The 15039-nt window shown below is 41.0% G+C and overlaps 1 protein-coding gene across 3 annotated transcripts in view; it reads left to right on the top strand.

Annotated features, from left to right (window-relative positions):
- Kcnab1 (potassium voltage-gated channel subfamily A regulatory beta subunit 1) overlaps positions 1 to 15039 on the top strand; it is a 376878-nt gene that overhangs the window by 306935 nt on the left and 54904 nt on the right. For all 3 annotated transcript variants that reach the window (XM_085682467.2, XM_048424456.3, XM_048424457.3), the window contains exon 8: positions 11006 to 11092. In XM_085682467.2, coding sequence (XP_085538593.2) covers positions 11006 to 11092 — 87 coding nt within the window. The remainder of the gene's footprint in view (positions 1 to 11005; positions 11093 to 15039) is intronic.

Genomic DNA, 15039 nt, shown 5'->3' with positions numbered 1-15039 from the left:
GTGTAATGCCATATCTCCAATGGGGAGATCAGAAAACAATTTGCAGGAGTCAGTTCTATTGTTCCATGGTGGTCCTGATGAGCAAACTTGGGCCATTCGTCTTTCCTTGGCAGAAGTTTTTACCTGTTAACATCTCACCAGCCCTCAATTACTTAATTTTAGTTTTAAAAGGAGACTTTTTGAAAGCATCTGTGTGTGTGTCTCCTTTTTCCTCTCTCTCTCTCTCTCTCTCTCTCTCTCTCTGACACACACACACACACACACACACACACACACACACACACACTTTTAGCCATCAAGTTTATTATATCATTATTTCTAAAGTCTTTCTCTGAGGTTTGTATTTCTCACTTCATTATGTGCACATGAACTGTGCCCTTACATTCCAACAATTCCACATGTGCTGAGTAACTACAGATGACTTAAACCTCTGCCTCCTTGGCTATAGCACAGATTACAAGTATTCCTATACTATAGGGTGACAATATAGAGAGTAAAACTCATTTATTCACATGAAGCACAATGGCCATCACATAATGAACCCAGTGTCATTCTTTCCACAATAATCAGCATGGCCTTATGGGCATAACTGCTTTATGAAGAACACTCTGTCCTGAGCCTGTGATAACCTGGGGTGCCATGATGAATGGGTACCCCCTTCCCTAAAGAAAGCTTCCAATTTTCTCTTCTAAACACGATCTGCTGAGGTTTAGTGTACAATTGGATACTGAAGTCAAGCCCAGCCTGCCCCTCCCAACCACCACCATTCCTGCTATTTATTGCATGACCCAGCAGGTATGTACTCTACCATGGGGTTTGTCAGTACCCAACAACCCAGCTGCCCAAGAAGGGCAGTGTGCTACCCAAAAAGGTCTTTTCTTTTTAATATAATTGGTTAGGAAAAGAGATTCAGAAAAAGGTTCACACTGGAATCTACCAAAAAAAAAAAAATTATAAAATCGAAAAGAAAAAGAATGGAGAAACTCTTTATTGAACACCCACTGTTTTAAGACTTAAGTGTGTTTGGGGGGGCGCTTCGGAATTCTCTCTTTTCAATACGTTTTCTTCAAGGACTCGTGCAACTTAAAGGAATACCTTAGAGTTCTACTTCCTTTAGTTAAGGAATTCTCAAAGGATGGTAAATCAGTTCAGCAGGAATCTAAGCCAAGCCAGACTCAGACTTTCACACAAACTGTGAGAGTTTTGAGATTGGGACCACTTGTTGTGTTTTTATTGGTGTTCTTTTGAAGTTCGTAGCTTCAGCCAAAGACAAAGGCTAATGAGTAGGAGGCTTACCCCCATAGGACATTTGTATGCAAATTGAAATTAAAGAATTAAATGAATTCTGCAGAGGAGGGCCGCCATGAGATTCTTAAACCAAAAATACAGTTTGAAGAGGTTTACAGATAATTATACTTGGGTTTTATTGGCACATTCCCTGTGAGGAAGGTGACCTTATTAAACATTAGTGATTCATGTGCACATTAAATCCAAGGAGCAATGTTGGAAAATAAGACAAAGCTGTCTTATCATGGAAAGTCTTTGACTTCAGCCCAGTGGGTATGATTTCTTTCTTATTTTTGCAAGAAGAAGAAGAAGACATTGTGCTAAGAGGTTTATTATATCCTTTCTGAATCCCAAGGTCTTTGGAGATCTACAATCCTCTATACTCATTGAGCTGATTCACAGACATTTTACTAAGACCCTAACTGTGCCTTAAGAATCGAACAGACCCAATTCTTTGAGTGCCTCACATAAAGAAATAGGAACAGTTTGGTAAGTCATTGTATCGGTCAGTGTCCTGGTGCTGTGAAGAGACATCATGACCACAATAACTCGTAAAATCAGTTTCTGGGGGCTGGAGAGATGGCTCAGTGGTTAAGAGCTCTTCCAGAAGACCTGGGTTCAATTCCCAGCACCCACACAGCAGCTCACAACTGTCTGTGACTCTAATTCCAGGGGCTCCAATACCCTCACACAGATATACATGCAGACAAAACACCAGTGCACCTAAAATAAGCATCTAACTAGGGCTTACTTATAGTTTCAGGAGTTTAATCCATTGTCATCACGGTGGGAAGCACGGTGGCATGGAGGCAGACACTGTGCTAGAGGAGTAGCTGGGAGTTCTACGTCCAGATCCACAGGCAATAGGAAGAGAGAGACACTGGGCCTGGCATAAGTCTGTGAAACATCAAAGTCCACCTCCAGGGACACGCTTTCTCCAACAAGGCCACGCTTCCTCCAAATAGTGTCACCCCCTGGTGTCCAAGCCTTCCAATCTATGAGCCATTGGAGGCCATTCTCATTCAAACCATCACGGTTATACTGTCACAATAAATACACTCCTCATAAGATTTTACAGTCCAAAGCTCAGCCAAATCACAAGCTATCACTGTAGGCTCGGGAGAGGAAAAAAGGTGGCAAATCTCAGCTCAGAACTTTTCCGTGAGGGCCAAATGTTGAAACCCAAACCTTCCTTTAAAAGAAAGGCTATCAATGGTTTCTCAGTTAAAGAATACATTTTTGGAGCAAAGTGAGTGATCACAGCGTTCCTTTCCTGTATACCATGTTCATGAACACTCAAGCCCCATGACAAGCATGTTTCACAATGGAGTGTGAAGCTGCATGTGATTTGAATGGAGTGGGTGCCTTTAGTAAAAGAAGCAGGTGGCTAAGCAGACGCTGCAGATAAAACTGGAGGCTGTATAGGCAAATCGTGTGCATTATTTAAGACAGCATTTTTCCAAGCTAGAGAGGAAAGCGAGAACATGATAGATTTGATAAAGCAAACAAACAAACAAAAAACAAACAAAAAAAAACCGGTGTATTTAAATAGAGCCCTTGCAGACTGCGTACATTAATTAGCTATTGATACATGGTTAAAGCAGCAACACCAAGCAGGTGATGCCCTTACAACCATGCCCATCTGCTTAAAGTTTGCAATAAACTCATTGTTTTAGAAACCTGTGTAAATATATCAGTTCTAAGATGAGTGTGGCAGTGCTCACCTTTAATCTCAGTACTGGGTAGACAGCAGCAGGCAGATCTCTGAATTCAAGGCTAATCTGGTCTACAGAGTGAGGGCTACACAGAGAAACCCTGTCTCAAAAACAAACAACAGCATAAACAAACAGCAATTGGGTTGGGGAGACTGGCTCAGTGATTAAAAACACTGACTGCTCTTTTTGAGGTTCTGAGTTCAATTCCCAGCGTCCAAATAGCAGCTCTGTAACTTGTAGGTTCATGTGATCTAACGCCCTCTTCTGGAGTACAGATATAAATGCAGACAAAAATACTCATACATAAACAAGTACATCTTTAAAAAAAATAAGAAAAACAAAATAAATGAATAAATAATTCTAAACACTATCAGAACCTAAAAGAAAAATAGACCGATCTATTTTCTTACAGTCACTTGAAAGTACTTAATTTTTTTATCCTGTGAACTTTTGAAAACTTGCCAGTTGACTTCTAGATACCACTTCTAGGGAGCAGAGCGTGTCTTCTGTTCCTTCAGGACTCACTTCCCAAGATCCTTAGCGCCTTCTGCAAGCGCACTCACTGTCGCTGTGTCCAGCTTGCTGTTAGCTGCTCACATGCTCCTGTGGTAGAGTCAGGATTCGTTCTCTGCACGTCTTTTTAAACTTAAAATGATACCTGGTTCCAAGTCAGTGCTCAACAAAACATTTGCTAAAAGAAGGTTTATTTTAGCAAATCCCTAACTAGATCTTAAGGGGACATTTGTTGAGTGCCTCATCGTAGCGCTGTGATTTACCTGTTTCTCCAAGATTAAAGCGTCAAAACTGCCAACAGTTGAATGTCCTGACTTGGTTTCCAGTCATGTGAAAGATCAAACACTGAAAATCATGTAAGGCAGGAACAATGCACTCTTAAAACCCTAAACCCAGCATTCATGAGACTAGGTCAGGAGAGCCAAGGCTTCTAAAGACGTCTAGGCTGCTTAGGCAGGCAAGGAGGGAGAAAAAAGGGGAGGGACACTGGAGAGGGAGAACAGGAGGGAAAGAGAGAATCCAGATGGGAGAGGAAGAAGGAGAGGGAAGGGAGGGAGAAAAAAAAAGAGAGGAAGGAAAGGGATAATTGAGGAAGGAGAGGAGGGAGGAGGGACTACTTGGCACAGTTTCCTCTTTGGACAGGAATAGGAGGTGCAGAGACACTGAGACTTCGCACACCAGTGACGCTAGCTTTACATCAGTGCTCAGCATCCCCCAACTCTGTGCTTCACCTTCTTTGATGAAGAGTGGACCACTCAGCTGCCAAGCACTCCCCGTGTGTGATGAGTGCCACTCCGACCCTCACCCTAGTTATGATCACCTGGCTTAGGCCATAAATCTAGGAGTCATTGTTGGTTTGTGTAGCCAGCGTACCCGTAACAACATCTGGTCCGGTTATTTCTATGTGCACGACTCGTTCTGCATTTAAACACATTGAGCCAAGTTAGGCTGAGCTGGATCTGTGGCATTCATCTCCTAGCTGGCCTCAGACCTCCCTTCAGTCTTATTTCTGAGCTCTGCTCAGCAGGCAAAGCCTTCAGTTCAATATAAAAATCTGACTGCATTAGGCCTGCTCTGTCTCTTGCTCATACCGCCCCATCGTTCCTGCACCCCTTGCCAGCGTTTCAAAGTGTCACATAGAATAAAATTCCAGGGGGCTGGAGAGATGGCTCAGAGGTTAAGAACACTGACTCTTCTTCCGGAGGTCCTGAGTTCAATTCCCAGCAACCACATGGTGGCTCACAACCATCTGTAGTGAGATCTGGTGCCCTCTTCTAGCCTGTGGGCATACATGCAGACAGAACACTGTATACATAATAAATAAATAAATAAATCTAAAAAAAAAGAATGAAATCCAAACACATGCCATGAATTACAAAATATGTTAAGGCTTTAAGAGTGACCTGTATTGGGGATACAATGGCACATATGTCAGAATGGAGTCATTAACTTGACCCAACACACAGTTCCTCATGTTCTCAAATGAACATATCTCTGCCAATACATCAATAATTGAGGGACAGAGAATGACCACATATTGACCAAATACAGTGAGATGGACCTGTCATGTCATTGTTATGGACAGACATTATGACAGAACAATGAACATAGGCCGATGGATGCCCTCCTTGGGGTTGAAGATTGTGTCTGTATATCTTCATTGGCCTGGAATCTGGCACACTTTGGTGATCAAAGATTTGCCCAGTGAAATGATAAATGAGCATACATGTGCCGCAGTGGTGCCCAGTGACTCTGGCTTCTCCTCCTCTTGCCCACACTAATGAGGCCCCGTGGGGGTGAGAGGCATTCCCAGAAAGGAGGACACTTGTTTCCAGGGCTGGCCATGAACATGGGCAGGAGCCAAAGTAATGCCTCTGCTTCCCTTCAACCAAAGGGGTTTCCAGACTTTTCTGCCGTTTAGTCTTTCACTCTCCCTCGGACAAACTGTCCAAGCACGTCACAATGCAATTTGTCCAGCACCTTAGACAGTTCCAAGACTCTCTTCTCTCTAGCTCCGAAAATGGTAAATTTGTTAACCCAGGCACAGCTTGTCATACTAAGTCACAAAAGGAACTTTTCGTGTCACCAAGAATGATTTCAAACCTTGTTTATTTGATTGTCTATGTGTTGTGTTCTACCTATATACAATTTTCCCCCAGATTGGCTCATATAATAGTACTTTTAAAGGTGAATTTCCCTTCAAGGTGCTCCCTGAGGAAGTCAGTGCTACCCCAGCCACGGAAGAGTTACTTGACTGTCTGCTCTGACCTCCTCATCCGAGCTTTTCACACCCTTTCTCCATGAGTGGAAAATATTTCTGGGGATCTATTCCAGCATTCCATTTTCCTGTCCAAAAAGGAATTGTGACTATCCAACAAACTAGCTTGAAAAATCAAACTTAAATGAGCCAAATTTAAATTTATAAGGGCCTCATTTAACAGGCAATTAATTTTATGTTTATAATAAAAAGAGAAACCCTTCCATCTTCCTGAGGGATTAAGGAGGCTGATAAGGAACTGCTGTGCCCCTGGGAAGGAAGTAAAACAGTTCCCTGAACGCCGTCCTCCTTTCGATTGCATAATACATATACTACGTTCTGTTTCGGGGAAGTATTCATATTAGTGAAATTAATTAATATTTCCTAAATACTCCTAAGAATTTGACCAAAAGTTTAGAACTGAAATATAAGCTATTGCTTCCAGATTTCCTGAGTTTCATTCTTTCTCGTATATTAGATCTTACAACCTTATGGTTTCTGGCATTTTGTTTCTTTGCAAAACAAAGGAAAAATGAAGCCGGACCCATTGGTACAGGCATGTAATCCCAGTACACTAGGGGCTACGGCCGAGGACTTCAAATTCAAGAGCAGTCTGGGCAACTTGTCTCATAGTGAAAAGTGAAACCGTGAGTGGAGACATAATTCAGTCCCAGACTGCTTGCCTGGCATCCACAGGCCCTGGGTTCAAGACCCAGCTTCGCAGAAGGAGAAAGAGGGAGAGATCACTAAAAGGACGTAGCTTGACCACATCTTTTAGTTTTTCTAAACTTTGATAGAATTAGTAAGTGCAAAACATAGCCTCTATTTGATTGTCTATTTTTGTGGTTGTTAAGACATACACTCATTTGATGGCATTAAAGCAGTCTTTTATTCCTGACTTATACGAAGAAACAAAAAGAATCTTGTAAAGAAACTGCTTTTTATTTTAAACTTGGCTTCCAGCAATGGCCACAAGTGTCACTGTAGAAGGTTATTACCGGGTTTGCAGAATTCCCACAGAGAGTGTGAGCCATCTTGAGAGAGGCCTGAGATTTTCTTTGTTGACACAAAGTCAGCCTTTAATATAATGTGACGGTTCCAGGGAGTAACTAATCATTGCATTCAATGTATTTTTTTGTATTCTTAATTAAAATTTTTATTAAAAAATCCACATATTTGGGGAATACCTTGTGCGTGCACACATTAGGTACCATTTAAATCAAAATAAGTAAATCCAGCTGGGTGTGGTGGCGCACACCTTTAATCTCAGCATTCAGGAGGCAGGAGCAGGGGAATCTCTGTGAATCCAAGGCCAGCCTGGTCTACAAGCAAGTTTCAGTACAGCTGGGCTTATCTTAAAAAAACAAAAAACAAAAAAAGTTAGGCTAATTTACATCTCAGATATCAATCAATTCTTTTGTTAGAAACATTCAAATTCTAATCTGTTTTTGGAATACGCAGTACATTGCTATTGTGAGTGTTACTCTACCTCACAGCAGAATTTATTTATTCTATATATTCAGCTTAGCATCCATCTGGTAACCAACCTTTCCCCATTTCTCCTTCCTCACTGCTTCCCACATACAGCGTCTGATAAAGGTTACTCCACTCGTTTTTTAGATATATTTTTACTTTGTGTGTAGGAGCATTTTGTCTGAATGTATATCCGTGCACTGTGTGCCTGTAGTGTCCAAGGAAACTAGAAGATGTCATCAGGTCCCCCTGGAAGTGGAGACACAGGCAACTGTGAACTGCCACGTGGGCGTTAGGAACCAAACTTAAAGAGGACCCTCAGCTTCCAGCTGCTGAGGCTCTCTCCAGGCCCCACCACAATGTTTTTTAATTCTTCATATAAGGGAGATTATTTGGTATTCATTTTCTTGTAACTGCTTTTTAACTTAGAATAATGTTTTTCTTTTCATTCATGTTGTCATAAATAATGAGATATACCCTTTTTAATGATTGACTATAATATGCATGAACATATAAAATATGCTTATGTATAAATACCACATTTTCTTCATTTATTTTAAGAACTGTGTATTTCAGCTCATTACCCATTTCATGACTGAATCGTGATAATGATGATAATGGTGGTAGTGTTGATAATGGTTTGCTGTTGGAAGGAGGAGGCCGCTTGTTTGTCCCAGCCTCCTGGTTAGCTTACACCCGAAATAACCACACAGAAACTGTATTCATTAAAACACTGCTTGGCCCATTATCTCTAGTTTCTTATTGACTAATTTTTGCATCTTAATTTAACCCATTTCTATTAATTTGCATATTGCCACGTGGCAGTGGCTTACAGGAAAAGATTCTAACCGGCATCTGTCTCAGGCAGAGGATCCATGGCTTCTCTCACTCTGCTTTCTTCCCCCAAGATTTTAGTTCTGTCTTCTCCACCTGCCTAAGTTCTGGCCTATCAGACCAAAGCAGTTTCTTTATTCATTAACCAATACAAGCAACACATAGAAAGAAGGACCTCCTACACCAATTTGCTACTGAGTTTCTTCAGTTAATCGGATGGATAGTGGGCAAATATTTTCCTGCATTATGTATGTGTAAATAATGTTTATTCCTATAGATTTAGTTTTTACTATACATTTTATTAAATGTGTTCTTTGTCAATTTTATATGTGTGCATAATACATTCTTTTTACTCTCTCTTCCTGTCTCTCCTCTTCCCTCTCTCCTCTCTTCCCTCTCTCCTCTCTTCTCTCTCTCCTCTCTTCCCTCTTTCTCATCTTCCTCTCAGTTCTGCCAATCACCCCTTTTCACTACAAGGCTCCTTCTTACATTCATATGCTTTTGTTTTGTTTTGTGACACCCTGAGTTTAAACAGGGCTGTTGTGTGATCATGAGCTTGGAACTGATCATTGGGAGTTACACATGGGTATCCAACTAAATATAACAACTGAGCATCCCCCAGAGTCCAACGGTAGCCAATAGTTCAGCAGGGAGGGGTGGGGCCCATGAGCCTCTCTCTCAGGGGTGTTAGACTGACGACAAGTCCAGTCTTATACAAGTCCAGTGGAGAGAGCCACAGCTGCTGTGAAATCATGGTCGCACAGACTGTGTCCTACCCAGAGGTGAACATTTCACAGCCTTTTGGACTCTTCCATTCTTGCTGGCCCCTCTTTCTACAATGACCCTTGAGCATCAATAAGATGGCGTCGATGCCCTCGTTAGGCCTGAGCACTGGGGTCACTTTTCTTCAACACATGCAGCACTGTTCGCGTTACTAAATCTTTTATAAACGCCTTTGCATCTCTTTTTAGTTTGCGTGTATGTATTTATGTCTGTGTGAACAGATGCCCACACATCTGTGTTCAGGGGTGTGCTCCAGGCCAGAAGAGAGCTAGAGTTACAGGCCATTGTGTGTCACCCAACTGTCCTGGGAATTGACCTGGAGCTCCCTGGCTGAGCAGAAAAGACTTATTAACTGTGGATCCATCTCCACAGCCTCTTGCTACTTTTAACAAATGTTTAACTCAAGGATTCTGAAGCCCTTGTTGAAACCCCAAACCTGAGTATCTGTTCTTTGAATGATGTTCTTAAGCTCCTATGAGCATTCCTCGTACCTCTTCACCGTACCCCTCATGTATATTCAGATATTGTCTTCGCATCGGCTGAATCTTCCATTCAATAGATTCTGCTATGGATGCCGCCATTCCATTTTCATTTCATTTATTGTGCGTCACAGCTTCAGGATTTGTTTCATTTTTTAAAAATTACTTTGCTTTCTGTAGTAAGAATGCCTGATAATTACTGAATTATTTCTCTTGTGTTTTTATTTTGGGTTTTGGTTTTGGTTTTTGAGACAGGGCTTCTCTGTGTAGCCCTGGCTCTCCTGGAACTCACTCTGTAGACCAGGCTGACCTTGAAACTGTATCTGGACCTCTTGAGTGCAGGGGTGAAAGGCATGAATCACCACCAATGGGATTCTCTTGTGTTTTAGAGGAATATATTTCAGTAAGTTATCTCTAAAACTTTTGCCACCTGATCATTTTGGGCTTTGAAAAAATACATTTCTTTTATCTTTTGAGATCATAATTGTATCATTTCCTCCTTCCTTTTCTTCCCTTCAAACCTTCCCCTGTGTTCTTCCTTCCTCTCCTTCAAAATCATGGCCTCTACTTTTCATTTTCATTTTTACTTGCACACACACACACACACACACACGTATACAAATATTTCTTCACTCATAAATACAACCTATATAGCATTACTTGTATGTATGTTTTCAGAGCCGCCCATTTGAAATTGGATAACCAGGCAACATGCTCTTCCCTGAGGGAGACTATCTCTCCCACTCACAGGTGCCTGTTTCACTGAATAGGATCTGATTATATACCTCAGACTGGCCTCTAAATTGCAATCCTCCTGCCTCCATATCTCTAGTGCTGAGATTACAGGCATGTGTCACCATGCCCAGCTTCTCTGGACTTTCTCGAAATTCATTAAGTTTCCATTGTTTAGAATTCTTGTCTAAGGGGTCACACATAAACATCACCTCATGATCAGCGCTGGCGTCTCACGGTTCCCTGGAAGCTCTTGATGCTAGTTAGTATCTGACGGCATCCACGTGTTGAAATATCCGGCATTGACTCCTGCTTCACTGTTTGCCTTCCCCTCTGCCTGGTCTTCCAGGAATTCCAAGCAGGCTGTTTGCTCTGGAGTCTGCGGTCATTGCCACTGTTCCAACACTAGACAGCACAAGTCCCAGAACTCCAAGACCAATGCCACCGTTCTGTTTGTGAAAGATGGCATCCCTAGCTTAGCTTCCTAACAGTACCAAAATTACAGTTGTGAAGTAACAACAAACATAATTTTATGATTGAGAGTCACCACAACCTCAGGGACTGTATTCAAGAGTGGCAGCATTAGGAAGGTTGAAAACCACTGTTCTAAGCTGCTTGATTCTTGGATTTGTGGATTCCTTTCCAGTTTTCTCAACCATTTTTCCATTATTCTGCTAAAAACCAGGTCTCTCATCTGGTTTCCTTAACTCTTGTGACAGTTGTTCTTCCGTAAATAATGCAGACTGCTGTTTCTGTGGGTAATTACTACGGTCTCACTATGCCCTTTTCAGAGAATTTTTGTAACTAATTCAGTGTTTGTTTTTAAGTAAATCCTCGAAAGAAATCAAACTCCAGCCCTTCCTAATAGTGTTCCCATCTGGACTTCTTGGGCCATTCGCTATGTTTCTTCTGTTTTCTGCTTCCGCCGCTAGGACTCAAAGGCTCCCTCCAGAGGCTGCAGCTGGAATATGTGGACGTGGTCTTCGCAAACCGTCCAGACAGCAACACTCCCATGGAAGGTGAGTAAAGGAATTTCTTAAGACCAGAGCTGCTGGTCCCAGCCTGAAGACTGTTTCTACTCACAGTAAGTAACGAACATTCAGACGGATAAGATAGAAGGAAAAAATTGCAAAACCCTTCCGATGTCCTTTATCTACGGCATATACCCTGAAAACCTATAGGCTACTTTTTCTCCTCTGCTCCTCTTCCTTCTTCTGACTTCTTCCTTTCCCATGATTCTTAGTGGCTTTTCTTGATTGCAAAATATTCACTTTTTCCAGATTCATTTCACTTCCGTGACTTCATCAACTATAACTATTGCATTCATCAGAAGGGTTTATAACTCAGTCCCCAGTTCTGAGGGACTCCTTGGAAGACCTTCCTTCCCCGCCGCCTCCCCCACTTCCGCATCTAAAGCCCTTTTATGCTTCATCTTTATTTGCACTGGATTCAATTATTTTAATTAATTAATTAATTAGTTCTTTTCTCATTTTACATACCAATCCCAGTTCCCATTCCCTCCCCTGCTTCCACCCCCTCTACCTTCTACCGTCCCATCCACTCCTCAGAGAGAGTAAGGCTTCCCATTGGGAATCAACGAAGTCTAACATATTACTTTGCAGCAGGACCAAGGCCTTACCCATATATCTAGGCTGAGCAAGGTGTTCCTCCATAGAGAATGAGCTCCAAAAAGCCAGTACAAGCCTTAGGAATAAATCCGGGCCCACTGTCAGTGGCCCCAAAGACTGTTCCAGCCATATAACTGTCACCCACGTTCAGAGGGCCTAGTTTGGTCCTATGCTGATTGCCCTGCTGTCAATCCAGAGTCAGTGAGCTCCGGTTAGCTCAGGTCAGCTGTTCAGTGAGTATCTCTATCATAGTCTTGACTCCTTTGCCCATATTATTGTTTCTCCCTCTCTTCAACTGGACTTTCAATGGGAGCTCAGTCCAATGCTTGCTGTGGATTTCTGCATTTTCTTCCATCAGTTGAGGGATGAAGGTTCTATGATGACAATGAAGGTAGTCATCAATCTGATTAGAGGGGAATGTTAGTTCAGGCACCCTCTCCACATTGTTTAGGGTCTTAGCTGGGGTCATCCTTGTGGATTCCTGGGAATTTTCCTTGTGCCATGATGTGGGATTCCCCAATGTCTGCTGTGAATATGTTTTATTGTTGTTGGTTAATAAAGAAGTAGCCTTGACCTGTGACAGGGCAGAATAGAGCTAGGTGGGAAAACTAAACCAGAATGCTTGGACAAAGAAGGTGGAGTCAGAGAGATGCCATATAGATGCCCTGGAACCATGCTATCCCCATAATGACTCCTTCAAACAAGATATCTCTTCCCTTGCTCTCTCTCTCTCTCTGTCCTTTCCCCATCTCAATCATATTGTTTCCTCATGTTCTCTTCCTCCCTCCCATCCTTCCTTCCCCTTCTCCTTTTAACCTCTCTTCTCCCCTCACCCCCATGCTCCTAATTTTCTCAGAAGATTTTTGTCTATTTCCCCTTCTCAGGGAGTTCTCCTTGTTACCTAGCATCTCTAGGGTCATGGACTATAGGTTGGTTACCCTTTGCCTTATGTCTAATATCCACTTATGAGTGCGTACACACCATCTTTGTCTTTCTGGGTCTAGCTTACCTCACCTAGGACAGTATTTTTTAGTTCTATCCATTCTCCATTTGCATGCAAATTTCAAGATGTCATTGTCTTTTACCACTGAATAGTACTCCATTGTGTAAATGTATCACATTTTCTTTATCCTGTCTTCGGTTGAGGGGCATCTAGTTTGTTTTCAGGTTCTGGCTATTGCAAATAGTGCTTCTATGAACACAGTTGAGCAAATGTCCTTGTAGTATGATTGAGCATTCTTTGGGTATATGCCCAAGAGTAGTATTGCTGGGTCTTGAGGTAGGTCGATTCCCAATTTTCTGAGAAACCACCATACTTTGATTTCCAAAGTGGTTATACAAGTTTGCACCTCCACCAGCAATGAAGGAATGTTCCCCTTACTCCGCATCCTCTCCAGCTCTAAAATATACAAAGAACTAAAGAAACTAGACATTAAATACCAAGTAATACAATTTTTAAAAATGGGGTACAGATCTCAACAGAAGAATCTCAAAAGATACTTAAGAAAATGCTCAACGTCCTTAGCCATCAGGGAGATGCAAATCAAAACGACTGAGATTCCATCCTACACCAGTCATAATGACTAAGATCAAGGACCTTCCTTTTCGACAGTGATACTGTCTGATTAGTTTCCTGGGTACTAAATGCCAAGGGTGGGGAGTTGAGAAGAACCGCGCAAAAGAGGCTCCTCTTCGCGGTTTGGTTGTGGCTCTTCAGGAAGCTGTGTAGCTGTCACCTTCTGTCAGAAAAACATGGTTTGTACCCTGAGAAACTTTCAGAACATTCCTAAAGTCACATTTTCTTCATTTATACTTGTTTCCAATTCTGCCTGGGATAGCTGGGAAATACAATGTTTTTGGACAACAAAGTATAAAAGACGATTGAGATTTACGAGCAATGGATCACAGTAACCTAAGGATAGAGATATTTCAAGATGAACTTGGAATATTTGGTTGGTTTTATTTTTTGTTATTTTTTTAAGTTTTACAACACTTGGACTATCAATTTTTTAACAATTCAAATAATGTAATTCACATGAAATTACACTTAAAGTAATTTTGTCTTAATAATTCAAAAAGCTGTTCAAATTTTTGTAATAAATTTAGTTCTATGAAGATTTAGCTTTGCTGTAGGGCCATAGAAATTAAGGGGAAATAAAAATGTTTAAAGTTCATAGGAATTTCTCTAGGTTGCTTTTCTGACCAGACACAAAAAAAGTTAGAAACATTTATCTTTTTTATGTTTATTTTTTAAATTCTATTGCCACTTATCTTTTCCAACTATGGAGAAATGTGCATAACTATATCTATATAAACATTTTATCTGTGTTTACATATCATACATATGTGTGTATATATCTGTCCAAGCAAAGATTGTTTGATAAAACAAATCATAAACAGTATTAGAGATATTTATTTCAATGATTATATGTTGTCACACAATTCACAAAAAAAATATTAAAACAGAACACTAAAGCCATTTAGTCAGCAAAACTATGAAAGAAAACAGAAGATAGTGGATTCTGAAAGGCTAATTAATTCACATTTTGAGTGCCTTGGGGCTAGTCTCCTCTTTGGAATGGTGTCTTACAATTATACATATATATACATATATATATACGTATACATATATATATACATATATATATATACATATATATACATATATATACACAGGATAGCAGATAGTTGGGTTTTTTGTTGATGATGCTGTTGTTTTCTTTGTTTTTTTTCATCCTTCCTGCATCCTATTTTACCGTTAATCTTAGAGATATATTATAGTCCCTCAATCAGAAAATATAAGCTGCATTAAATCTACAAAAGGCAAACTATATTACAAGGGCCTCTCAAAGAAAACACATAGTTACAGTATGTGGGTAAAACAAGACGGAAATCCTTCAGCTACATGATGCTAACAGGCTAAGTGCCTCTTGAAAAACACCACTGATGATATACTGAAATTTACTTAAAAGAAATTCCCAAGTATTTTTTTCAAAGAATAGATTTCTGCTACCTGAACCTGGTAGGGTTTGCAGCGAATGCCCTATCTAACTCTACTAAAAGGAGAGAAAATTTCATTTTCCCTAAGATACTCAAGTAAAATTCCACAAAGAGAAATAGGAAGCCATCTCAGAAAGAGTCCTTGTCCAGAAGAGTGTTTAAGAGTGGCTATTTCCCACTTCCAATTAAGTCACAAAACACAGACTTCTGTAGCTGCTCAGCAGCAATCAATCACCCACCTCTACTGGAATGTGACCTGCTGTCTCTCCCCACCCCCAACCAGGAACCCACCCCAGGCCTAAAAACCTCTGAAGTGAAGTTTATTCTCTGCAAGGGCT

This window comes from Myodes glareolus, chromosome 20, assembly GCF_982192425.1.
Source record: "Myodes glareolus chromosome 20, mMyoGla1.1, whole genome shotgun sequence".
NCBI lineage: Eukaryota > Metazoa > Chordata > Mammalia > Rodentia > Cricetidae > Myodes > Myodes glareolus.
Note: the sequence above shows the minus strand (reverse complement) of the source record. Positions and strands in the feature narration are given on the sequence as shown.